We start from the raw sequence: 27,039 nt of genomic DNA on the forward strand, positions 1-27,039 counted from the left end.
AGCAGTGCTCGCATCGCCAGCACACCGCGGGAGACGCCTCTCCCCTTCCAGCCGCTGCAGCCCCTCCGGGGCACCGCTGCTGCAAGTTCCCGGGAGGTTGGAGCCGGGGCTGGGGTGTCTCCTCCGGGAACCGGGGAGAGGTCGCTGCCCACGGGCTGTCCCTTTGCTTCGGCTCGGCAGGGGCCGTGGGGCGGCGGCGAGGGAGAGCGGCCCCCGGAGGGCATTTCCCGAAGGCAGCGGGGCCGGGACCCGGCAGGAAATGGAAGGATGAAGTGTGCAGCCGGAGCGGTGATGTTCCTTCTCTCCTTGCTTTCCCCCGCAGGAACGTAATCCGCAATGCTAGTTCTCAGGTTGCTCAATGTTGTCGCTCCAGCCTACTTCTTGTGCATCTCCCTAGTGACCTTCGTCCTCCAGATCTTTGTCTTCATCCCCAGCATGTTCAGAGACCCTTCCACCACCCCACTTTTCTCGCCTGCTCTGCTGCATGGGGCCCTCTTCCTCTTCCTCTCAGCTAATGCCCTGGGCAACTACGTCCTTGTGATCCAGAACTCCCCCGAGGACTTGGGCAAGGACTTAAACTTGGGCAAAGGAGCCGAAGTGGCAGACTGGCTGGATGGAAGCAGGTCCCCTGGCTCAGCCTTGCCCGGCACTCACTTCTGTAGACTGTGTGCCAGAGTCACCCAGAGGCATGACCACCACTGTTTCTTCACAGGGAACTGCATCGGGAGCAGGAACATGCGAAACTTCATCATGTTCTGCCTCTACACCTCCCTGGCTTGCCTTGACTCCCTGGTGGCAGGCATGGCTTACATTTCTGCTACCCTTTCCATGTCCTTTGCGGACCCACTGGCCTTCCTCACTCTTCTGCCTCACTCCATCAGCCAGTTCTTCTCAGGTAAGGACTCTTTGCTCAGAGGTGAGGAGCATGTTCCTTCTCCAGGGCTCCTGGGATGGGGGGACCTGATCTTCCTTGGATAGCCGTCTCTGTGGAGGTGTGGTATGGAAATGAGCAAGAAGGGCAATTGGCCTTCTTTGGAGGCTACAGCTAGCCCTTCCAAAATACTTTGCTTCACCTGAAATAGAAGCTGGGACCCACTCCAGATTACATCCATAGCTGTTAGGCTCTGGAAAATGCCCCATAACCAACTTGATGATGTTAGAATAGAGCTATCTGTTGTGCAGGACATGTGTTGTAATTAGACAGAGGAGAGGGATTTCACTGCAGGTATGAGGGATCTTTTGCCTGTCCTACAGGTAGAGGTGGGGGGGTCCTGTAGGCTTTTGTACCCTACAAATCTGCAGTTCCCCATATCCCAGCAGGTATATCTTTTCCAGGTCCACTCACTCCCTTCACTGTCACCCACCTCCTGCCTCCTGGCAGTGAAACTTACTGAGATCTTTTCATCCTTCAAGCACAGGAGAATTGGGGTTCAGGCAACAGAAACTGAGAGAGGAGTTCATGTGACATGATTAGCGACCTGTCTTGTGACCCTAGTCTGGGACACAAGTCCACAGAGAACCATGGGAAATTCTCTGTGCTGCTCTTTGCAAAAGGTCCTTCTCCTTGCTTCCATTCCTTACCCTTCTTTCTGCTTCCCCTTTCCCCTCTCTCTGCCTTTCTGCAAATCTGCACAACCCTTCTCCTTCCCTCTCCTGATTTTGCTCCCATAACTCATCCTCTGTTCTTGCAGAGCAAGAAACCTTGCCTCTTCACCTTTCAACAGACCCTCAAACTCTCCAACCGGAACCCTTTCCTCTGTCCAAACCCAAGAGTTAGATGGAACCTGACCTCAAAGAAGGGATTATGCAGACAGCCTAGACTGCTACTCTGCCCTGAGAGCGACTGCAGAGAATTGCCATCTCCCCCCTATGCAGCTCCTGCCTCATACACTTACATCAGCTTTTACTAGACTAAAATAGGTATCCCATATATTTTAGCTTTGCAGGTTCAGCTGAGCTCAGTAAGAAGGGAGTCTGTTTTGGCTTGTGCACTGTCACCAGAAGTGTTGATTAAGATCTGAGTGTGGAGACTCCACTGCTGGGAAAACAGGAGCCAGAGAGGCCCTAGCTTGCTTTTCAGATTCCAGGCTGGGTTGCCATCTGAAAACAAACAAATATCTCTCTACTTGGCAAATTTTCAGATTTGTCATGGTAATCACTGAAAGACAATAAACATGAAATCCTGCCATGACATTTTTATGGAATCATTTTTCCAACTAGAAGAATTTTTGTAAATAATATTGCGTGAGCTTTACTAGCATTAAAAACACTGGGAATGATTTTCCCCTGTGCCTAAGTTCTGTTTAGCACAGCAGGGATATGGGAGGAGATTATCAAGGAATTAGTTCTCTCTGACTCTGAGGGCTCATCTGCACAGAGGTGGATCCTGACATATATTTGCGGAGCCACTGAAGTGCCCCAGCTCTGGTGGCAGCAACTGTGGTGCCAATACAGCATGTGGACAGTGTTTGAGTGGGACACAGTGGGGCTGGGTGCAGAACTAAGAGCCAGAACACCCTTGAGGGGCAGCAGCTTCCAGCAGCTCCCACCAAACCTCTAGTTCTGCTGAGAACTGCTGCCTCACACAGCAAGATACAGGCATGTGGTATCTTGATTGCTTGGGAGGAAGGGCCTACTGGGTTTGTACCAGGACATTTAACCTCCATTTCAGGAAAGAAAACCACAGTCTTGAACGGTTACCTGGAAGGGTTGCTCACACAGTATTTTTCAGCTAATGTAACTATTACCTAAGGGTTGTTGTATCATCCAAACAGAGGACTGCGATAGCAGGGAAAAAACTTTATCTATCTTCTTCTCCATCGTGCCCACTGTACTGCAGAAGTAGTAATGGAGGATGAAGGGTTAATCTGCTGGTCTTCTATCAACTAAGTGTTCCCTGCTTTCATGCTGGGAAAGTTTTCAGCTGGCTCATTCTGCCCAGACTGTACTCAAGCATGGATTTCAGAACTGGACCCAAAGTCAATAACTACAGCCTACAACACAGCTTTTCTGGCATGGATAATATATGGCAATATAACCTTGAGATCACACTGGGTCACTTAGAGAAAAAAAGAATCCAAGACTAAAAGAGGTCATGGGGATGAGGGGCAAATGGAGAGCACTATTGTAAACACATCATATTGGACCATACAGAATAAATTATAGAAAATGCTTTATGTAGGTAGCTTGAAGAAAAGGTTAAAAAAATAATATGTCTGGAAAGGATGGCTCAGAGATGCTTAATATTTTCAAGGGGAAACAAGGGTTATTACTTCCTGAATGTTGAATTTCAGCAAGTCAGATAAATAAGGCCTAGAGGTGCTTTGCAAAGGGTCTAAAGAAAAAGTGTCTCCCCATATCCCATCTCAGTATCAGCTGTAGGGAAAAACAAATGTCTGTCACACTCTAGTCCAGTAAAAGACCAACAGAGAATCCAGTATTTGGCTCTGGGCTTCTTACCTGCTAGATTAAGTTATTCTGTCAGAATTGGTATGAAGATTTGTCATTTTCCTAAGGGTCTTGTTCTCTTGCTGTGTTGCATACGGAGCCCACTGAGCTGAATGGGATCTAATAAGAAGGGAAAGATGACATTGCATTTAGGAAGAAAACGGAATGATTCCTGCACCTTTTTTGAGTGAAGACAGTCTCTGAAAGCTTGAGGCTGTAGTCAGTGTCCTTACAAATTATCCTCAGAGGAGCCTGCCCCAATCTCTCACTTACAGCACTGCCAGGTGGAAAAGATGGGATTCATAGATTGCAAAACCAGGTGATACCACCTAATCCAGCCTTCTGCATAAGGGAAGCAAAAGATGCATATCCAGTGACCCTTCTGTTGAACTTAAAACCTGAAGCACCCATGTACCTCTTTTAGGCAGCACACCTCTATCATGCATGCAATCCCTGCTCTGTCACAGCTGTTCTTGTAGGGCCCATGGTCTTCCAGAGGAACAGAACCATGTGAGAGCTTTATTTCTAAACCTTATAGGAACCAGTGAAAAGATATCAGCTATTTATACCAGTATTGACACACATTTCATTTCCTTTGTGTAAATATGCCTGTGTGTAAATATGGGTGTTTAATAATATACCAATATGCACAAAATACATGCATAAACATCATATGGGCACACAGAGAATGTTATATTAATGGGTTTAGCTCTGCTTACACACTGAAAGGTCACTCAGTGACACCTGCTGTTATACTAATATTTTCCAGAAGGAGTTCTAAAATCATTGTAGAGGAAAGGGCCTACAGAATATTTTTATTCAAATATATTCATCATCAATATATACTAAAAACCCCCCAGTTGAATTAGGAGCTTCAGATATTCAAAGTATTTTGAGTATTCTAGCAGCAGCTAATGAAAGGAATTTGGATTGTGTTTTAGAAAGGTTTCTGTTTCTTTCTTGCATTTACATGAAAACTGCCTTGCTCCAAAGTTAGAAAAGTCATTATTGATTTCTTTTTCTTTTTTAAAATTTATATAGATGTATATATATATACACACGTACTCATATAGTAGAGATGGAGAAAAAGAGAAATCTGAAATATTTCTGCCTTGTGTTAATACAAACAGTAAGGCTTCTTAGAAGGATCTACACACTGTAGGGTCCACTTGTCTTTTCAAAATCCTAGAAATCTTAGATTGCCTCTGATGAGCAGGTAAATCCTTAAATAAATTAATTATTACTCAGAATAATGCTGAAGTCTTACAGACATGCTTTACTTCTACTTGAATTTGTCCCTGTAATCTAGATCCTCACATAAACAGCAGAAGGAGAAGTGTACAAGAGACCATGATCATTTTAATATTTCTACAGCAGGTCCATTGCATCAGACACTTTGAAGGAAATAATTTAATATAGTTAGAGCAACCAGCCTGTCTTGTTCCTACCTTCCCACTTGTGGCCAGAGAAAACAGTTGGTTTGTTGGTTCCTGGGGCTGTGTTACACTGCATGTGTGGTGTGTCTAAGCTCTTTCTTTTATTGTCCTCCCTCCCTCCTGGTTTTTAGGAGCTCTCCTTAGCTCTGAGATGTTTGTCATCCTCATGCTCTACCTCTGGCTTGGGATTGGACTGGCCTGCGCCGGCTTCTGCTGCCACCAGATGCTGCTGGTCCTGCGAGGGCAGACACGGTACCAGGTGCGGAAAGGAACGGTGGTCAGAGCCCGGCCCTGGAGGGAGAACCTGCAAGAAGTCTTTGGCAAGAAGTGGCTGCTTGGACTTCTCATCCCTGTGCAGAATGTGGAGAGTAGCTATCGTAGGCAGAAAGAGAAATAAAATCCCTGTGTGTGTGTGTGCATCCCACGCACACAACACCTTCCCTGGTCTCTCCCACTGTCTCCTGGATCACTACAGAGCTGGGCTACTCCATCTCTTGGGATTGTGGCTGCTGTGGGACAAAAGGATGGGCTATCAAACAGAAAAAATTGAGCATATTTACATGGAAATCTCGAACCATGTAGATGAGATACTGCAGCTTAGTAGTCACATCACTGCACCTGCATAGGTGGCAACAGTCTTTGAACTAGCAGAAAACTTAGTTAGACCCTCCTGTGGCTTCCTGTCTGAATCCCTCAATCCCCAGCCCCATTAGTCACCCTGTATAGTCTGCATCAGGAGCCTCAGCTGTTGTGGAAGACTGTAAAAATGGTGTCTTGTCTTTGGGAGGGTTTTGTGGAGTGGCTCTTTGGCACTTATATACATGAGGTAACTTTACATGAGAGCATATTTCCAGAGTTGTTTGGACAATGATCTCAGGTACATAGTGTCATTCTTGGGATTGTCCTATTCAGGGCAAAGAGTTGGATTTCAATGATCCTTGTGGGTCCCTTCCATTTCAAGATATGATTCTTGACTCACAATGCTGACAAGCCCTTAATGACAGAACTACAATGCAATCAAGCTGTCCTAGGAACAGGCTATGAACATGGTTAATGCATCAGATAAACCTTCTCTCCACAGGCTAGAAAATCAGGAGGAAAACAAAAAGAAATTGAGAATTTCTCATTTCTGTTCTTGATCTGTTCTCTATACAATTATAGGTCAAGACTGTAGCTCTGCTACTTATTTTTAGCAATCCTCTGTCCAATGACAGAGTCCAGGCAAAGCTGCCCTTCTGATAGGAAGCAGCAGGCAGATATATCATGGTCAGATGGAGGGACAAGGAGAGGAAACCACAAAGGTGAATGAAAATGCTGTGTTTGAGAAGCTGTGTGATGAGACAGGCTATGCATACCTGTGAGAGATACAGAAGGAAGTGTGGCCACACAGCAAGCAGTTGGGAGAGTGCCAAAAACGTTGCTGCTGTGTCAGAGCCCTGATGCATTACCCTCTCACAGGGAACACCTGCACCATTAGGGCTGTGAATTGTTCAAAATTCCAGAAGACAGGGAGGTTTTCCAGCCCATCAGGGCACTTCGTTTTGCACTAAAACAAACAGAAAGATGCTTTTCTCAGACATCCCTGCCACACTTTAGTTACAGGCTCTCCAGGGCAATTCCCTCTCACATTGCTGCAGAAGGGTAAAATCATCCATGTTATAACTCCATTAAGGATGTTAATAGAATTACTACAGGGATTAATCAACTTCATGTATTTGTTGTTTTTTAGCTGCAGCAACAGCCCATTAGATCAGTGCTGAGATCCTGTTCTTATACACTTCTTAACAAAGGATACCATAACATCTCTACCAGGATCATAGCACTGGATTGCCCAGCAGCTGCAATGAGAAGCCTTTGTTTTGGCAAACTTCATCAGCTTATGTGGGCTGGGTAGGAATCCATTGCTTCTCTTTAATAGGCTGGGGAGTATGCTGACAAGCCATGAAAAATGTTATTTCTTCCTCAGAAAGGCTCTTGGTGCATTCCTGATAGTGGAATGACTGTTGCTGTTGTCCTTGAGTTTCTCACAAACCAGAATGGAGTCACTCATTCCTACAGGCTTTGTAACCATCTTTGACCACTTTACACTTGAATACACGTTTGAATCAATAACAAACAAAGTCTATTGTGATGAGCAGAGTAACCTTGAAAATATTCTGGAAAAACCCTTAGCTGGATAACTAAAACATGGAGGATCTACATCCTTCCATACTATGTGTGTTCGCATGAACACACGATCGTTTCCATGAGTAATATGATGTATTTTCTCTAAAAGTGAACAATAAAATGTATTCTGATTTTTTACATGAGCTGTATTGTGCTTTTTGACAGTTAGCTGTCATCAGCTGTCTCTATACATTTGTTACAGCATACACGTGGATGTGTCAAAGGAAGAAATTAGGATTTGTTTATTGGCTTTGCCAGTAATTCATCATGTGATTTTTGACAAGTCCTTTCATCCTCCCTACTTTAATGTAATGACCAATCTAAAAATGCATCTAATAACCAATTTGCAGACCCATTTTAATTTCTATTTATAAATTACACTACCAAACTCATACCTTGTCAACTCAAAGCTATGGGAAAATGATGCTATTATCATCACCCACAAACAGCATCTCGACATAAATTGTTCCTTCCTGGCAAATGGTGTCAAGGTGAGCAGACAGTCACCTAGACACTGGAACCAGAGCCAGAGTCTCATGCCATACACTTTGTCTTGGAAGGATTATTCTTGTTCCACAGACTTGCTGATCCAACTTCTCCACTTTTGTAGACTTAAAGACAATAGGCTTTCAACATTTCAGCTAGAAGCCACCTCCCACCAGCAGAAATTATGGTTTGACATCTTTGCCCTCTGCTTTTGGCTTTTGAGGGACACTGCAGTCTTGGACAGCTTATGGCACTTGGCACCTACTGCCACAGTGCCTTGGGCTGTAGAACTCCTTAGGGCTGCACGCTGAGAAGGGCAAAACAACTCAGAGTTTCAGTGGGCCACCCTGCAAGGTCAGAATCCATCCAGTACAACATTAGTTGCCCATGAATCCTGCTGCCTCTTCACATCAGGGCTGGATCATACCCAGCCCATGTCAGGGTTACAGCTGTGTGTTCTGATCACAAAATTTCAGTCTTTGCAGAAGTACAGATAGATCCCAGTTTGAGTCACTGCAGCACAGTCACGCACAGCTATTCTTCCTGTCAGACACCTGTGTTACTGGCTGGAAATTGCTGCATCACCATTTTATGCAGCTAAATGGTTCATTTGCAGCAAACTACTGGATTTCAGCAGTCGTGGTGGGACTTCCAGATGGACACAGCCTTTACAGTTAAGATCCTCTGGGATGGAAAGAGCTATAAAAATGAGAGCTATAAAATAACATTAGACTGACCCTGCATATTGGCTTATTTCTCTGCTCATTCCGAAGTGTGCAAACAGCCCTGTTTGGGGTAGTGGTTCTGCAGGAGCAGTTAACAGTATTTTTTTTAATTAGTCAGCTGCCCTGACATCCCTTCCTTTCTATACCTACCTACCTTTCTATACCTACAGAAATCCTTGGCAAGAAGATGTAACAGGGCTCAACATATGTGAATAGAACCTTTGCTCTTAGCTATGATTTTGTAAGTGAAGGCTGAGCTCAATGGCAATGTTGCAAATTCTAAATCTGTTCTATGGCTCTAAAGTTTTCTAAGGATAAATAATAAAAGCTTCTCATCTTCTGTACTTAAAGAGTCATTACTTACTATTTGCATTTCATTACATAGCAGCTGCAATAGCAAATATATTTTGGAACATGATTTCTTGTGACAATGTCTAAATACTTGCAAAGGTTTTAAAAATAAAGCACTTAGGCTTCTCTGGCTTTGGAAAATCAGATGACCACCAGATTTCTTCTCTGATAATGCTAGGGGCTGAAATAAAAGCTCCCTGATGCTAAAGACCTTTCACAGAAACTACAGATGTTTGCTTAGCGGCTTGTCTATTTTAAGTGTGACTATCTGAAAAAAATGGTGTCACCTCTAAGGTCTCAGAAGTCTTTGCAATGGCAGTATAGAGGAAATGAGGGGATGCAACTCTGAAGTAAAGCAGAAATCTGTTCTTATGTACAGTAAGAATCTCATAAAAAGTAAGTAGTGGATGGTGTTCCTCCCCATACTGCACTACCGGGCGGCCCTGAAGGCCTGCATGCCAAAAGGTCTTCATTAGATATCCTCAGAGGACATGGAGTTAAAAGGTAAAAGTAATAAGGCACAGGGAACATAGGAGAAAAGATGACGTGAAATAGCATTTATCTTAAGAAATAGCCAGCTCAAGGGAGATGATCACAGTCTAAAAATACTTTCAAGGAGACAGACTGAATGAATGAGAAGACTCATTAACTGTAAGGATATAGCTGGAGGAGGACAAGCAGTCCTGGACTGAAAGAAAAGCTGAGGTCGAAAGCAATCAGAGAAAGTGGCCCCAGTGAGAGCAGAAGTGATTTGATGTGTGTAGAGATGATGAGAGCCATCAGGCAGTATGAGGTATGACAACAATTTCAAGTTAACTTCATTGATTGTTGGCTGAACGGACACAAAGAAAGTTAAGAAAACTCATTGCTAATCACTTTCTGCTCAAAAAACCTCAAAGCCCCAGCAAAGCCAAAAGGGTTTTTCTTTCTTGAACAGCCAATTATGTTACAAGGAGGAGATGCATGGATAGAAACCATAAGCAGCAACAGCAGAGTCCATATAGTTCTCTTTGAGTTATTTAAAGACTAGACAGAGCTATCATAGTTGGAGAAAAGCAATGACCTATTTGTGCAATACAAATGAAGGGAGAAGAAAATTTAAACCTATGTGGAGTCTCTGTGTCCTGCTTGACACTTAAACCTATGGAAACATGTCAGAGAACAAACAGCAAGGTGGTTTTTAATAATAACATGTCCAGATGTGGGGTTTTTTATTTTCTCGCTCTTTTCTGGAAAGCCAGGGGAATAAAGAATCCTTGGAGATTACACCAAAAGTCAGCAAACATGGACCAAAAAGTGCTTCAGTCCTCTTACAGAGCTGTCCTGGCAGCAGCCTTGTCTTCATTACACCAAAGAGCTTTTAGCATTGGTCGTCCTACTGAATCTAACTGGCAAGTGATATCAGAGCTCCAGCACGCCAGTCCCATGTCTCTTGAGGTTCTTGGAACCAGATTTTTCTAGTCTCCCCAGATGTTTACAAATAAAAATTATAAATTTTCAAGTGTGTAGTGGGTTGATCCTGGCTGGACACCAGGCCACTCTATTACTTCCCTCTGCATCTGGACAGGGGGGAGAAAATATAACTAAGGAAGGGTTCATGGGTTGAGATAAGGACCGTGAGAGATCACTCACCAAATATCTTCTTGGGTAAAAGAGATTCTAACTGGGGATATTAATTGAATTTATTACTAACAAAATCAGAGCAGGATGATAAGAAGTAAAATAAATCTTAAAAACACCTTCTCCCCACCCCTCTTTCCCTTCCTTCCTGAGGTCTACCTCCTCTCCCCCAGAGCAGTGCAGGGAGATGGGGAGTGGGGATTATGGTCAGTTCATCACTCGTTATTTCTGCTGCCAGCCAGGGAGAGGAGTCCCTCCCCTACTGCAATGTGGGGTCCCTCTCATGGGAGACAATCCCCCACAAACTTCTTCAACTTAAGTCCAACCCATAGGCAACAGTTCTCCATGAACTGCTGCAACATGGGTCACTCTTCTACGGGATGTAGTCCTTTAGGCACAGCCTGCTACAGTGTGGGTCCCCACAGGGTCTCAAGTCCTACCAGGAAACCTGCTCCAGCGTGGGCTCCTCTCTTCATGTGTCTGCAGGTCCCTGCCAGGAGCCTGTCCCAGAACAGACTTCCCACAGGTTCACAGCCTCCTCTCAGGCATCCACCTGCTCTGGTGTGGGTCTCTGCCACAGGCTGCAGGTGGATCCCTATAGCCCTGTGGTCCTTTGGGGGCTGCAGGGTGACAGCTGCCTCACCATGGTCTTCACCATGGGCTGCAGGGCAATCTTGGCTCTGGCACCTGGAACACTTTCTCCCTCTGCTCCACTTGGTGTCCTGCAGAGTCGTTTCTGTCATGTATTTTCACCCCACACTTCTCTGGCTGCAATTACATCTGCTCAACAACTTTTTTTTCCTTCTCAAATACATTATCACAGAGATGTTATTATAATTCTTGATTGGCTCAGCCTTAGTCAGGAGCACCTTCATCTTGGAGCCACCTGGCATTGACTCCTCTGGACGTAGAGGAAGCTTCTGGCAGTGTCTCACAGAAGCCACCCTGTAGCCTCTCCACTACCAAAACCTGACCATGCAGACTCAATATACAGGGTCATACACAGCACCTCATTTAACATGTTGCCAGTCATCTTAATAGTTGTTCCAGAGCTGCTATGAATTAAAAATAAATGGAGCATGTTGATCAGTTTACTTCACAAGAGGCAAGGCGGGGCCAATAGAGGCAAGATTGTGCCCCTAAAGATTCTTCAAGGCATGCAAAAATTCCACTCATTAATGAACTAGTATAGATTAGAAGACATCTGAGATTATTTTAAAAATTTACACTGTCTCAAAAATCAGTACTTAGAAGTCCTGAACTTTTTTACCTTAGGCTCTGACAAATCCCAGCATCTCTCCAATAAAATTGTGCAAACTATGTAAACACATGAAAGCAAGCAGGACAGAAGCTTCATAGATGAAGACAATAATGAAAACACTCAGTCCTACAGGTAGCACAGAACTGTATCTCAGCCCAGGAGAAAAGATTTGAGCATATTCTTGGCTTCTAGCATAGACATAATCCCATAATTGCAGCTGCACTACTCACACCATTTTACTCATATGTTTTCCAGGTATGCTTGTTAGACTGCAGTAATCAATGACTTCCAGGACTGCATTGAGGGCATTTTTCTGATTTCAAATATTGTATCTTTTTAGATAGAATAATGTGATATCTGATAAGTCTCCAGGCTTTTGACTGCAGTTTCATATGCCGCATTATTACAGTTACATGAAGATGTTTACATGCTGGAAAGAAAAATCACATGCATGGGCATAAATTAATACATGATGGAGGGGCACAAGAGATGTCTTTACACCACAAAAGGTTTTTTTAGAGTCCCAACACAGCCAGCTATCACTCTATTAATTTCTCTAGTCTTATCAGCCTTGAGATATTTATAAAAGTTTCCCTGCATAGGCATAGAAGTAGAGATTTTAGTCAGCTATGTTTTTTCCTTTCAGTTTTCCAAACCATAAGAAAGCAGTCTCTATACTCACTTGTGGAATTACATTAGGGAAATTAACCCAGTGAGTACGTAGTTTAATCTATTAACATGAAACAAAATGTAGGTTAGTATAACCACACGAATGCTCAGCCTTTAGAAAATCTAGCACCAGAACCATGATAGCCCACAGCCATGACTTGTTGTTCCAATTCATATACAAGAAGCTTGAAGCACTTTCTAATAGGTAAGTTTTGCTTTTCTCATTTTACAGCTGAGAAGATAAAAGTGCCTTCTACAAGGGGAAACAAGAAACTGAGCCTGGGGCCATCTCAGTTCCAGCCATATGTTATTGTTTGAATTATTTCATGCAGCAGTACCAATGCCAGTGCCAAGTGCTTTTGAGGTGGGTGTGATTTGTGGGATTAAAGTGACAAATTTAAGACTACAGCATATTTTTTGGCTGGAAGAGAGGAAGGAGCACTCAATGAAAGCAGCAAGTTGGTTCCTCTTCACCACCAAGATACATTTCAGCTTATATATCTAAATCAAATGGGGAAAAATTCTTTGTGCTTAAAATACATTTTTAAAAAGAAACCTGGAAAACTGGTCTACTGTGTGGACAGTTACATTGAAATCTATTTTCACGTATCTGTGAGAAAAATCTTTGGTAACATTGGTGTTCATTATTCTTTTTCTTTCCTTTGTCTTTGTTCTTTCTCCTTTACTAACAGCTGCCACCTACTTATGGCATTAATTTTGTGGAATTTACTTAATCTTTCTCCACTTTCTTCTTGCCAAATTGCCGAGATTTTAGGTGTCAGCCATATGGCAATCGGTCCCTCACTCAAAGACCTCTTATTTTATATTCTACCTGATGTGACAATTTAGACTGTAGAAGAGCAATGGAAAATTACAGTGCTTTGACAACAGTGTCTGATTTAAAACAAATACTTTCTCATGCCAAGGAAATATTGAACATTAATAGTAATCTCTAAAGCAAGAATGAGAGGTGATGCTACACATTGTAAATATTGCATTTTCATCAAGATCTTTTTTGAGTTAATAAGAAAGAGACCAGGGCAAATCTCAAAATAAGGAAGAAGTTCAAAAGCATATGTTAGACAGTCAGTGCTCATGGCACTTGTAGGACATTAAGTGTGAGCACAATTGCCAGTATCAATTTCATGCTGTTATGTGTGCTTAAGTTACAGAAGTTCTCACCTGGAGCTTGGGTACCATGGAAATGTTTGAAGATCCAAGAAGAACTGAGTGCTGCTATACTTGTTGTCATCCCAAACAGAAAACAATCTCAGGCAAATTGAGGCTTATTTTTAATCATATGTATATTTTGATGGGGCCTAAGATGGACACAATAGCCCATTTACTGAAAAAATGATGTGTTAAGGACAGATCTTACATCAGAACAGGGTGTGATAAAGAAATTACAAAAGTACGCCCAAAGATAATCTAAGCTGTGGAGGACAATGGAGTGTTTTCCTCCCTTCCCCATACTAGTATGAGAGGTAGGCAGTGACTTGTTATTGTTATTGTCATTATATTTTTTGAAATAGTGAATGTCTGTGTGGCTACTGAGCACTTGGTTGTTACTGAGCTGACTGCCAGAGCAGTGAGATGAAGCAAGAATGTGGCACTCCTCTAAGGCATTCATCTGCAGATGAACAGATGTTATAATGTGGGAACAGGAAAAGTGGTATCAAGGCATCCCTGGCCCCCTGGAATGGAAGGCATCCATCTTCTTCCACTCACCCAGCAAAGCTCACTGATACACATTGCACATCAGATGGCTGTAATATCTCAGGCTGGTAGGTGTTTAGATGCTGAAGAAGCAGTGGAATTTGAAAAACAACAAGACTTAGAAACTGCAATTATCCTTCCCATAACTTCTCTGGCCTCAGGATCAGGCAGAAGCATCTGCTTCTCCTACCACCACTGCTTTACGTTTGGCTGCAGAAAAAATTGAATGGGGTAACAATTTTAACATGCAGGCAAGTTTGACCTTTGCATCCCAGTCTTTCAAAGAAATAGAGGCTTTGGCCATGAGGTGCGTGTTCAGACTGCCCAGCTTGTTTCTGAACTGCTAGAAGGTAGTCAGGGCTATTGGTTTATCTGTGCACCAACATCCAACTCTCAATGACAACATCTGTGTTTAACTACAGTCTCTCAACATTCTCTACCCAAATGCTGCTACTGCACAGGACCAGGAGCACTACAGCAATAGACCTCAGAGCAGTTACTTGCTCTGCTCTGTCCTAGTTTGGGTTGGCTGCAGCTCCCATTATACATCTGGAGGCATTTCACTATTTAGATGATTACCATCAAGCTCAGACTTTCATCATTGCACAATAAGGATCAGTTTGCAATCAAATGTTTTGGAATGCTTTCTGGCCATTTATCACACAGCTAATCTCAGCAACCCCCTTTCAGAATGTTCTAAAAAAGCATTAATGTGTAAGCGTTCTGCAAGCATGGTTAGTGATAGGATGTTGAACAGTGAAAACTATTTTCACTTTGATACAGACCATCCTATTCTGACTTCCGAGCATGTTTGGATAGGTACAACATTATCACTTGCATAGGAGACAATATTTAGCAAGAACACAAAACAACAGGCATTGCTAACATTCACCCCATTCACCCTGGCTAAAAGAGCTTTCCCACAATTTCCAGTTGTATTTCACACTTTGCAAACTAAACACTGCTCATTTCACAAAACAGTCACTGCACTGAACTCTGGCAAATGTAGAACAAGACCTATCCAGAACCACGATGTCTTATGCCAAACAAAACCACTGATTTTTTTTAGCTAGAATTTTTAGGGTGAAAAAATGGTATCTGTACTCACTAAGCCAGCAATTTTCTCAGGAGATGCTGTTTCATCCTCACTTACTTGGGATCTATTAGCCTCCTCTGCCACTGCAAACAACTGAGCAGTTTTGACTGGCTACACGGGCTCCTGCATCATCAGTGTGAGGTGGTGGAACCACTCATCAAAGTTGGGGTCCTGTTTCTTGTACAGGCAACCCAAAACAACCCAGGTGAAGGAGATGAAGGTTTACCTCATTTCTTTAGAGAGATAACATCTTCCTCCTTTCCCACAGTCCAGACTATTTCCATAGTGCTTGAGATTCACTGAAAAATGAATGCTATGACTAACACTGAAAAACACTTAAGCTTTCAGCCAAAAGACCTTTTCATTTTCAAAAAACAAACAAACAAACAAAAAAACAAAAAAACAAAAAAAAAAAACCTGAGTTTTTCAGTGAAAACATACAGATTTTTCAAGCAGTCCTATTTGTTAAGAACCACTAAGGATTGGTAGACTGATTTAAATTGACATAGCAGGAAACAGAAAGAAAATAATGGAATAACCCATAATTTTTGATCATTCCAAGACACAGAAAGCAAAACTAATTGAAATTAATAAAGCTTACAAGAAATAGAGCTGGTCAAATAAAACTGACTCCTTATATTGATCAGCTAAAATTTAACATTGGTTGAAGACAAAGCCAACACCCATGTAGTATTTCTATTACTCATGGGCATTTAAGTGTGCCACACAACAGACTGAAGCCAGAAAATTAACTGGCTGGTATGAAATACGTTGCAACTACGGTTTCTGAATTGTATACAGGCATCCATTAAGCACAATCTTCTATTCTTATTTTAAAAATTGGTTCTTTGCTATAACATTATTTAATATTATTTTCAATAAAATACTCCAATTAAAAATGCATTCAAATTATCATAAAGGATCCAAAGAAGAGTGCCACAAACAGAGGATCCAGAAGATTTGAGTCTATTTACTTATTTTAAAAAAGAAAGCTGAAGAGTGACTTGTTCAGTTTGAAAATGCCTAGAGTGAAAAGAACAATGTCACACTATGAACTTCAGTTTAGGAAATAGACAAAAGATCTGACAGCTGGGTATGGAAAGATGACAAATTCAGGCTCAGTGTAAGAGGCATGTGTTTAATAGTAAGCAATTATACTTTAAACAATTAGGGTGGACTCAATTCTAGGAGCTTTCAAATCAATGCAGGATGCTTCTAAGAACAGCTTTAGTTCAAACAAGAATTTGAGGAAGTCTTGGAAACTGTGCTCAGCAAGAGAGCAGACTGAACACATGGTGTTTCCTTCCATCTTCTGAGTCAGATTACACTGGAACTGTTAATTTTTTCTCATGAAAATACCTCAAAGGAGGTGGATTTTAAAAAGGGAAGAGAAGTGGGCATGAGCATTTTGGACACAAAAGACCATGCAATAGAGTTGGGACTATATGGCTGCATTACACTGCAACCTGTAAGAAGCATCACCTAGGTACAGCAAGTGTGTAAAGTTGTGTAGGCAGGGAGGGACCCTACATTTTTGTACTAGAAATTATGAAAATGAAAGCAGTAACAGCATGCTATGTTCAATCTAGCAGATGCCAGAAATTTTGCATGCCAGGAGATTGCTCAGCCCAAGCCTGCAGGGGTACTGCTCCTTTCAGACTGCTTTTATCATGAGAAAGAAAAACAAGACAGATGCAATGCACCTGAAAGAAAAAAATTACCTTTTTGGCCTCAGTGAAATAAAGGTGAAGAGGCCTGACATGCTGCAGATAAACTTAACCATGTAAAGGAAAAGGTAGTCAGAAGAGACAGAAACCTGAGAATTTCCTGCTTGAATTGTATCCATATGTTTGTGAACATAAAATTTGCAAACACTGAATTTCTAGTCTCAGGAAATAAAATTATTCCAGTTGATGGCACTCCCTTTTGGATATAAGGCAATGAGATTCAGGTTGTCTTGTCTGGTGCCATGTAAGAGCTTTGTATTTCTTGTACCTTAGGATAAAATCTCATGCCACGAGGCTGCTGGATGTTTTGGGCATGACTGCCTAGTTCTCCCTGCAAGTCATGTTTGAACAAAAGAAAGACCACACAGACAGCCACATTTGGAAGAAATGTGTTTTGGTGAAAAGCTGGTATACAGATTTAGTTGGAGAATTTTCTTCAAGAGTGGAACATTTTTTACTCCAGTGATTCTTTCAGTAGCCAAGATTCTTACTTCACAATTTCAAACTTCTGCATACCCAGCTGACAGGATGAAGACACAGCGTAGGCGTTCACCCTGCACAGACGGTGAGCATAATGTACAGTCATCACGGAGACAACAGCTCAGAGATGGAAAAATCCTTCCAGGTTGTTCATGACAGATCTATGGCAGTGGTCACCTACGACAATATATTTTTAGAGTTCTGTACAGCCCACTTCTATGCATACTCCTCCCAGAGACCCTATAATTCATAGATACTGTTAAAGCTCACATGACTCTCTTCAGAGAGATACATCATAGTATCACTTTTGTATCTGCACTTTCCCACATGGGCAACATGCTGCTGTGGAGCTGTATTTAAAGGATGCTTTGGAACCAGGGACTTTGCAGTTCAACAGCACTAAATAATCCACAAACTTTTCAAGTACATACTTTATTTCATTCATATTTCACAGTCAATTTCTGTAAAGTTTTAGCAAAAAAGTCATGTTCTTTAACAGAGGTGTTAGGCTACTGTATTCAGAGCTAGCAACGGGCTTTGAAAGTACAGAAAATACCTACATTCCAACTAGAACAGTAGAATTTCAAAAAGACATAGTAAAAATAATCAAAAATACCAACATTTATTAAAACTTAATACAAAAAAATCAGCCTGTCTGACCCATCAAGCTACCCCACTTGTAAAGTTGTCAGCAACAGCTGAAGCTGTAGCAGGCCATCGGACTGATTAGACCAAGACAGCTGTCTCTAGCTAACTTCTTAATACCAAATCTTGCTGCTTTGAGGATCAAAAGAAGCTGTGAGTTCATTGCTTACAGCTTCCATTCAGAGGCTAACATTTCTGTTCAAATCTACTGGACCACTTTCAGATCCTGCCCAGAATCTGGACTTATCCTGGTCCTGATGCAGTCAACTAGTTTTCCAAATGCATTTCCAAGCTAACCTATTTTATACCATTGCAGCCAAGAAAGGAAAGCCCTTATCGTTTTAAAGCTTTATCAGGGCTCCCAGGAATAAAGGCAGCTAAGAAAACTGAACAGAATGGTACCTGATGACATATTTATCACCAGAGACCTTCAACATCCTCATTCTTTATAGATGTTAAGGTTTCCCATTATCCAGGGATATGCTTCCTAAGGAGCCCCAGATTTAAATATGAGTTCCAGAGTGGATTTTTCTAGTTCAGTAAATACTATTTAAGTCTGGACTGATGCCCAGTAGGAGATTTCTAACCAGCTGCTGAACTTTATTCACAGATTTATTGAACATATAAAAATTACACCAGCAGAAAGGCCCATTAGCTGTAAGCACACCCACTTCAGCCCACCCTCCATACTGTCAGGGAAAAAGTCCATGTGGTACTCTAGGGACTACGAGAGATTTCCACCAGCTAAGTCTCCCTAAGTCAGAGGGTACTGCCCTGCAAAGCAAGTTTTTCATTCCTTTATACTCTACTTGAGCAGTGAAAATAGAATGGAGAAGGTCACTGGTAGACTAATTTTTCCTTGTCTCAAACAGCTATGACTGGACTTCATTTTTTCTGCCTCCCTTTCATCTCTAGGTACCCTGAGCCCATCATCTTGTTTTCTAGGGCAATCGCTTCCTAAAATACCTATTCTGAACTTCAATTTCTCCACTCTATTCCATTTCTCTAAATAAAAAAATTAAGGAAGGGGATGGGAGGAGGACTTATTTCACCTCACACCAACTCCCTTCATCTACTTGGAACTGATGATGGTCGAACAGTGGGCCTGTTCTGCTGCTGCACTCTCAGAAACAACTATCTGAAGATGGGAATAAAAAGATGCTTGTAGAATACTGCAGATGACTGTCTTCACTTCAAGAATGGGAACATGCCAGCAGAGCACATACAAACTTCTTCATTACCCATTCTGTCTTGAACCCACCATGCTATTCCAGTCCCACAGCTGGCTCTGAAGACAAATTGTTAATGGCAATGCAACTTTGCAAATCTTCGACTCAAAAAATGCTCAAGTAGAAGTTTGAGACAGGAAAAAAGGAGGCACAGAAATAACTTGACCAACAGCTATGCACATTTTTACTACATGTTGGGATAAGTGGGGTCTTCGAGGTTGCTATCAGCTTTATCAGATCCTGTTAGAGATGCTTCTAGCTCTGCCCATGACTGTGGTGCATTGTTCTTTATTGCCTCTATGAAAAGCTGTGTTTGGTGCTTCAGCTGGTCCAGCTCAGCCTGCGTCACTTGGTTCTGATGAATGAGCTCCTTTGTTTTTAAAGTGATCTCCAGCAATCCCGACCTACGTAGCACAACAAGCGTATTCTGAAAGCGTCTGCACTTGCTTTGCTGCTGCAAGAGCAGCTCGGGGGTAGTGCAAACCTCTTCTGGTATCAATGGAGGGCTCCACGCTGCAGAAGGCATTGTAGTCTGTGACGCACTCTCGCTCTCATGAAGCGTGCGCTTTGTTGCCTGCAGAGTTCCAAAAGGCAAAAGGGGAGTCAGACCTGGCACTTTCTGAGCATCACTGGAAACATGATGAAAACCAGGAAGAGTTGACAGTTTTCCACTTGTCACCAGAGCTGAAGAACTTTGCTGGCTAGAATCCTGAGGTGTCTTAAAGCTAACTGGTTGGTGGGAAAAAGAACTAGTAGGCAAGCCTGTGCTCATCAGTCCGGGAGAAGTCTCCACCTTGGGTGCTTCTGTGCAGAGTCGTTTATGGCAAGTGGTTTCCTGACATTCTTCTAGATCAAAGGAGTGATCTCTTTTGCATGGCTGTGGTGCTATTTTGGGATAAGAATTCAGGATCGGCAGGTAATTAGTGGAGTCATTTCTCTTTTTCCCAACAGGGTGAGGATTAATGGGAGGTGGGATTGATGGACGAAGAAACACTAGCTGTGGCTGAGCTGGAATCACTTCAAAAGATGGCTGCACGGTCCAAGACTGGAGCTGTGATGAACTCCCCTGAGAAGCACAAACAGGGAAAAAACACAAGTCTTACAAAAGTATTGTAGAAGATGATAAAAACAAATTTAAACAAAACAGGTGGACTGTGCCATTTTTCTACATTTGATATATACTGTCCAATGATATATACTGTGTTATGAAGAGTTTGCTATTAAATTCATCCTTCTCCTTCTCTGACAATGGAGTGTAATGCTGGAAATAAAGCTGTAATCCATAAGCCTTTTACTATGCAACAGCAGATATATTTAAAAACAATTCAATCTGAATTTATATATGCTTTCCTAAGTGAGGATTACAGTGAAAGCTTATATTGTAAAATGTTCATTAAAAAGTTCGACCCAGACTTGGAATCAAACTACAAGTGCACAGGAAAGCTGAAAAATAATTAAGCTTTCTGTTATGAAAAATCTTAAGAGTCAAGGAAAGATTGCACACACATTTTAGGAACAATTCAGGCTCCCTCTTTGTTGAAGGGTATCAACTCAAATCTTCTCAAATCTATCCTTATAGCAAGATTTTGAAATGGTTATTTAAGATACACAACAGCTGTTCAGGAAGTCTTGTAATTTGAAGTACAACACACAGTTTCATTGAATTTAAAACTAGGAAACAGAAAACAAAAAAAAAGGCTGAATATCAAACAATGCAAAAAGAAAAGTCTGTGGTAAGCCCAGAGTAGTTTAACTTCATACCTCTGGGAAAACAGTGTGCATTGATAAACCTTAAAAGCATTTTATTTCAAGAACAATGCCCAAGGCTTTATTCCCTCCCACGAGCCATACTCTGGAATATAGGGGAAAACATCCATTTTTACAAGACATTACCTCTTTTTCCTCCAACACCTTACTACAGATCTTCATGAGATTTTCTGGCCAAAAACATGATTGCTTTTCTCCAAAGACATCAAATGGTCTAGTAAGAGACACTATTTATTTCTAAAGCAAAATCTCACTTCTTAATATATTTAAGCCATCACCACTACAATTATACTAATATATCGTCAGCTGCTTTTTCAATTCCTTATGACTTGGAACACAACTGGCAGACCTGCTGAAGGCACAGTTTTTAGCTACCACAAATATATATAATTATTTTTAGTCTATATTAAGTAATCTGAAATCCATATCCTTTCCACCAGTCTCATAAGTTTTAAACTGGCAAACGTTAACATGCTTTGTTAAAGTCCATTCCCCCAGTAAAGGACTTGGAACTTACCAAAAGCAGGTATTACCCACTGATTAGGACACTGAGACTTGGAGATAACATTCAATTACCTACTCTGACACAATGTTTCTTTGGTTCAGTGGGCAAGATGCTTATGGAATAGGGGTACAGAACAGCTACCTGTAAAAATAAATATTACTACCTTAACACAGAAGAAAGAACATTCAAAAGAAAAGTATCTGGAGATGTAAGAAGTGAGGAAGCATATAAATACTGTAGCTATACATACACAGGACAGAACATGTAGCCTTAAGGAGCAGGGGTTTGGAGCCAGAAGTTGCCATTTACTGCACTGCTGAACAGCACCTAGCATGGCAGAGCCCCATAATCATTGAGGCCAAAAGAGCAGTGGTAACTGTTGGTTATCACTGTTGGTAACTGTTTATCTTGCTCTTGGGGTTCTTTCCTATCTCGGTTCTTTCTTCTTTTCCTTCTCACATAGCACTCTGGTCTAGTTCTCCTACTCAAAATCTTATTTTCAGTGGAGAAGGCCACTTTTATTTTACTAACTCTGCAAATTGTGTGTTTTGTTGCATTTTTTAATGAAAGCTAACTTCTTGATGTATCAGTGTCACTTGCCTAAAAAGCCTTCCCACTTATTAATGACTTCTACAAGACTTACAGAAACCTTACTACAATCAGCACTGGCATTAATCACCACCTGATTTTTTTTTTTTAGCAGCATTACTGTTAGCTGTTTACATTCTGAAATTGGGCCAGCAGGTAACCACCACTGTAGAGCATCACAGTGATTCCAGGACAGAAGGATGATGCTGATGGAAACTGAAACTGGAAGAAATAAACAGCAGTAACTGAATGCTGCTTTTTTTGCTTTGGTCCAGCAAGCCCAACTCAGCATGGTGTTGAAAAGACCATTTTAAAAAGATGACCTAAAAGATGAGCTAACTAGGCATAATGAAAAAAGGCAGAAAGACATTTCATTATTATTCTGACCTAGACTTGTTGCTTTCCTTTATTGTAGTAAACATTTTTCAATTTGACATTATTGTCTTTAATCATACATAGTTAGGTATTATGATGCACTGCTCAAGAGAACCACGTGTGGACATTTTAGCCATCTCCAACTCTTCCTTGCCAAATTTCCTTTTTCCTATATTACCAGGGTTTATATATATATATATATATATATATATATATATATATATATATATATATATATATATGTGGTTGGATTTTTTAAATATCTCTCTATATATAAGCTACTTATTAGCTGCTGCTTCTTCTTATTAGCAATACAACTTGGAGTTTAACACTGGAATCAGTGCAGGTAATGTCTTAATTTCTGTGCTCTGGGCCGAAGGCTGTCAGACTTTGGTGAAGCTTGGCTATTCCTGACTTTACATATAAAAACTTCAGCATTTGTTTACACAGTATTTTGTCCACACACCTAGGAATGTGACTATAAAATGAAATTGTTTCTTGCCAAGATAAAGCACGATGCTCAGAGAGCAGAATCACCTCCCCTATAACTGCATAATCTGCTAAATACTAACAGTGAATATTAGGCCTTGCTTGTTGTCCTAACAGGTTCAGTAGAAAAAGAATCAGGATTTATATTCTTTATTCCCCTTCCCACTGTATTCTCAGAAGTATTCTAGCAAAAATCACTGAAGAACTTGTGCTCTGCTCCAAAAATGAGTGAGTACAGAGCAGGAGGTCTAATAATATGACCGTACTTTGGACTTCTTATACCTTCTGTTAAAATGTTAAAGTTACACAGGAGGTCTCACAGATGTGCTGGAGGAACTATATATCACAAAAATACTGGAGAACATAAATAGGAACTGTACTTGTTGCAATGTGAGCCATCACATGCAATTAAGTGAAACAACTATTAAAGTACAACAGTAACTTCAAGTACCACAGCTAACTTCAGATAAGGATTTAACTTTTTAATTTATAACATTCTGGATTAGTGCTTCCCATTGAAGCACTTCTAGAACCTAAGAATAAGGAAACAAACCTATCATGCTACTTCACCATCTTTTTTGCATAAAAAGACAACAGCAGCTTTAAAAGCAAATCACCTTTTTCTGTTTAATCTTTGGTGCTATTCACATAACATTATTGAAGATGTATTTTGGGGGGATCCCTTTGAGACAAAGAGGTTTAGTAGATAGAGATGGAGCAGAGTATCTCTATTTCACATTCCATCTTAGTGATTCCAGCTGCCTCTCAAAAGAACAGAGAATCATACTAGAACTTCTTAAATTACCAGGTTTTTTTCTGGACTGCAATAACATTGCAAAATCTTTTTTGAAAGGAAAAATGTGTTTTAAAAAAATTAAGAACGTGCAATATTTTTCAAGATGTGATTTCTTCCCTACCTGCTTAACCAACACATTTTTCATAACAACCATAGGAGACAGTGCAGGAAAGGAGCTGCTTGTGGTCCTCGGACATTGCCAAGATCCATCCTCTGCATTCCAACACAGCGCGTTCAGCACATCCTCGGAGTCCGTTTGCTCCATAGCACTTGGGCATTCTGAACTTCCATCTGCCAGATGCAGAATTCAGTTGTTAGTTGTTCCACATGCAACATGCTTACTACTGTCTTTCAGTTCTAATATTCTGCCTCCTTCAACCAAGTCACAAAAAACAATAAAGTTTAGTTCTGTAATATCAACAAAATTAAAGCTGCTATGACAGCTGTCAGACGGCCTCTAATAAAAGGCTTTGTATCTCAGGTCAGTTCTTATACAGAAATTTTCTCCCACAAAAATCTATTACTTTCTGTTCTTTTGTACTTGGTCTCCAAGGGACTGCGTAGTATCATCAAGGTTGCATTAGTCCAAAAACTGATACAGGAAAGCACTACAGGCTCCAGCATTGCCACATCCATAGTTTGTGATGCAGGCATTTTGTGTCTTGAAATTTTCTATCTAAAACCCAGTGAAGCAGGTATCTTTCATAGAAGTACTCTTTTTTTTCTTGTTTAAAGGTAATTTTTGCAAAGTTTTGTTGACTACTAAAATGGCACACCATGGCTATTATCTTACTGATGCTATAACAATTACCCTCTGGTTTATCAGGCTCTACTGGCAATATGGTCAGATCGTAAGAGACACGGGGCAACTTAATCCAACAATTCATTCATCACTGCAAAGAAAAAGTAATTTTGACATCTCCACTTCTAGACTCTAAAGTCTAAGATTATTCCATTAATTCTAAATTCCCATGCCATTCAAATTCACAGGATGAACTTTGTAATTTGGTAATGTTCCATTTCAAAAAACTTTGGTGGTAGGATGATTGCAGGTGAAACCTATCTTGCACAGAAAGGCCTTCCAAGGTAATCATACACAAACTGGAAGGGGTTACTCAGATTTGTTAAATGTCACCAATTAAAGCACAGTCTCAGCACAGTAACACACAAAAAAGGTAACACAGTGTTTTTCTAAACCTGAATATCCGGAGTCTTTGTCAGATTCAGCTGCCGCCATACTGAAGCGATGGTTGAAGCTCTTCATTTCTGTCACTCTGCCCAACAACTCCTCTCAAGTGTCAGTAGATGACTATTTTCTCCGAGTGTTTCCATAGTGCCATGGGCAGTTTTTAACACCTTTTCCATTGAGGAACTACAAAAACAGTTAAGAACAAAAGAAGGTCTTTATCTGAATCTAAACAAAGTTCCATCAGTATAAGACAACAGTGGAGTGATCTAACTGCAGACTTCAAGAAATATCTCAAAATCCTGAAAGAATGAAATTCACATCAAAAGCTAATGTATTGGGCATGTCTTTCCACCCCAAAAAGGTAAAACAAACTAAAAATTAAAGGCTATAAACAGCATTTATTTCAAGAATTGGAATTACTCAGGGCATTATTTATCTTACGAAAGCTTTGTTGTCAAGAGCTGAATTGCAAAACAAGACAGTTGTGCTGGGTGAAGCTCTTACGACAAATACAGCTGAACCTGCAAAACTGTGGTTTTGCTAACAGTTTGTTTCATTCTCAAGAGTAGTGTAAGTCATCAGAGGAGAGAATGAGTGGTCAGTGAACACACTGGGGGCTAAAGAAATCTATGCTGTTGAAAGAGCAACACACTGCTAGGGGAGACAGAGCCTTAGAAATGCCCACACCCAGAATGAAAACACTGAAAGGCTGAAACTAAAAGCTATGAAAAACAGTAAAATGTAGTAACATTATGGCCTCCTACACTACATACTTCTCACAACCTTCAGTTGCTTTCTGAGGGTAGGCAGCATCCAGTAAGACTAAGTTTCTGCTTCTCTTAAAGAAGGTAATTGTGAAATTTGCTATCAGAAAACTGACAGAATTAAGTGCAGAAATTTTTCTACTATTATTTGTAGAAATTATTTTCCTAAAAAGTAACCCACTGAAGTTATGTCTCAATGTTAAGTTTTATATTTAAATTACAAAACCAGGAACTCAGGAGTCTGCAACATGGTCAGGCCAGCAGTCCATCAGCAGCAATATGCAGTACAAGCTGCTTCAAATGGCACTGCAACAGACATTCTGGAATGATCTACACCAAAATGCAAGTTTCTTCTTCAGGTCCTGCCAACTTTGCTATAAATGTGCTCCAAAATACTGAGACTTAGCACCAGTATTGAATTCTGAAATGGGAATATGACTGTCTATTTCAAGAATAATGGAATTATGGTCAGCAGAAGAAAATTTCCTCCAGTAGCTACTTGCATCACTTTCTTTCCATCTTCAGTCACACCTGCCTGCCTGCTAACAGGTATGGAACAAACATGGTTACATGAGTGCAACCCAGATGCTATCCTTGCCACGGAAGAAGTGGTTTAAGTCCTGATCCACGCTTTCATCACTTAACCCTTTCTGAAACAAATGTATTTTTTAAAGAAAGTGATAAGCAGAAATGCTGATCTAAAATAGAACACCAAAACCCTCTCAAACCAAGACAATCAACAGAAAGAGGGCTAGAAATAAAGTAAGAACACCTCATCTGCCAGCTTTGCATCAAGTGAAGCTTTGGGAAGAGCTGACAGCATCTTCTCTCACAGCAAAAGCAAAACATCACAACCACAACCGAAAATAAACAAACCAGAAGTGCCACTCCCCCGAGGCACGGGCGTGAGAAACCTCTCGCTCATCCCCGGGCCAGAGCCGCCCCCCCGGGCCCGGCGGGCAGCACCGCCTTTACAAGCGGGCGCTCACACCGCGGTCCAGGGCGTCCCTCCCCCTGGTCCCACCCAACCGCCTCCCGGGCCCACACGCCAGACTGCTGCGGCACGAGGAGAGCCCGCTCAGGCGGGCCGAGCCACTCGGTTGCCGGTCCCGAGCCACCGCCCCGCCACACGGCGAGGCGCAGCAGGCACAGCACAGTCCCGGGGCCCGAGGGCCGCCACCGCTCGCTCGCGGCCGCGGCCGCCGCCTCCCGCCGGGCCGGGCCGGGCCGGGCCGCCCCTCACCTGGGCGCGGGGCCGCCACAGCTCAGCCGCGCCGCGCATGCGCCACACCCGCCCCGGGCACGCCCCGCCCTCACGGCCGCCGAGGGCGAGCGCGGCCGCCGCGCCCCGAGCGCGCATGCGCAGAGCCGGCTGGCGGGAGCGCGCGCCGTGCGGCGGGCGGGCGCATGAGGGAGCCGGGAGTTTGGGATGCTGCTGGGCCTCCCGAATGCTGTACAAAAAACCCACAGTTCTTCCCCACACAGAAGGTCAGACATTTGTGCAGCCTCTCT

The 27,039-nt window shown here is 42.0% G+C and overlaps 2 protein-coding genes across 7 annotated transcripts; one reads left to right on the plus strand and one right to left on the minus strand.

The window, feature by feature from the left end:
- ZDHHC22 (zinc finger DHHC-type palmitoyltransferase 22) lies at nt 1-7,187 on the plus strand. The gene is made up of 2 exons (XM_053980420.1): nt 1-895; nt 5,015-7,187. Exons 1-2 carry the CDS (start codon nt 337-339, stop codon nt 5,278-5,280), a joined length of 825 nt encoding a protein of 274 aa, XP_053836395.1. The 5' UTR covers nt 1-336; the 3' UTR covers nt 5,281-7,187.
- A 10,406-nt stretch (nt 7,188-17,593) lies between these two features.
- On the minus strand, nt 17,594-26,860 carry CIPC (CLOCK interacting pacemaker). Of its 6 annotated transcripts, none has more exons than XM_053981192.1 (5): nt 26,771-26,860; nt 24,772-24,946; nt 23,696-23,865; nt 21,402-21,467; nt 17,594-20,120 (listed from the first exon to the last, which is right to left on the minus strand). In XM_053981192.1, the coding sequence occupies exons 2-5, from the start codon at nt 24,836-24,838 to the stop codon at nt 19,242-19,244; spliced, it is 1,182 nt and encodes a 393-aa protein (XP_053837167.1). In that variant the 5' UTR covers nt 24,839-24,946; nt 26,771-26,860; the 3' UTR covers nt 17,594-19,241. The 6 variants fall into 6 exon arrangements, with proteins under 6 accessions (XP_053837167.1, XP_053837166.1, XP_053837169.1 ...); XM_053981191.1 differs by lacking the exon at nt 26,771-26,860 and adding an exon at nt 26,404-26,491; XM_053981194.1 differs by lacking the exon at nt 26,771-26,860 and adding an exon at nt 26,300-26,332.
- Between the last annotated feature and the right edge of the window lie 179 nt (nt 26,861-27,039).

This window comes from Vidua macroura, chromosome 6 (assembly GCF_024509145.1).
Source record: "Vidua macroura isolate BioBank_ID:100142 chromosome 6, ASM2450914v1, whole genome shotgun sequence".
Classification (NCBI taxonomy): domain Eukaryota; kingdom Metazoa; phylum Chordata; class Aves; order Passeriformes; family Viduidae; genus Vidua; species Vidua macroura.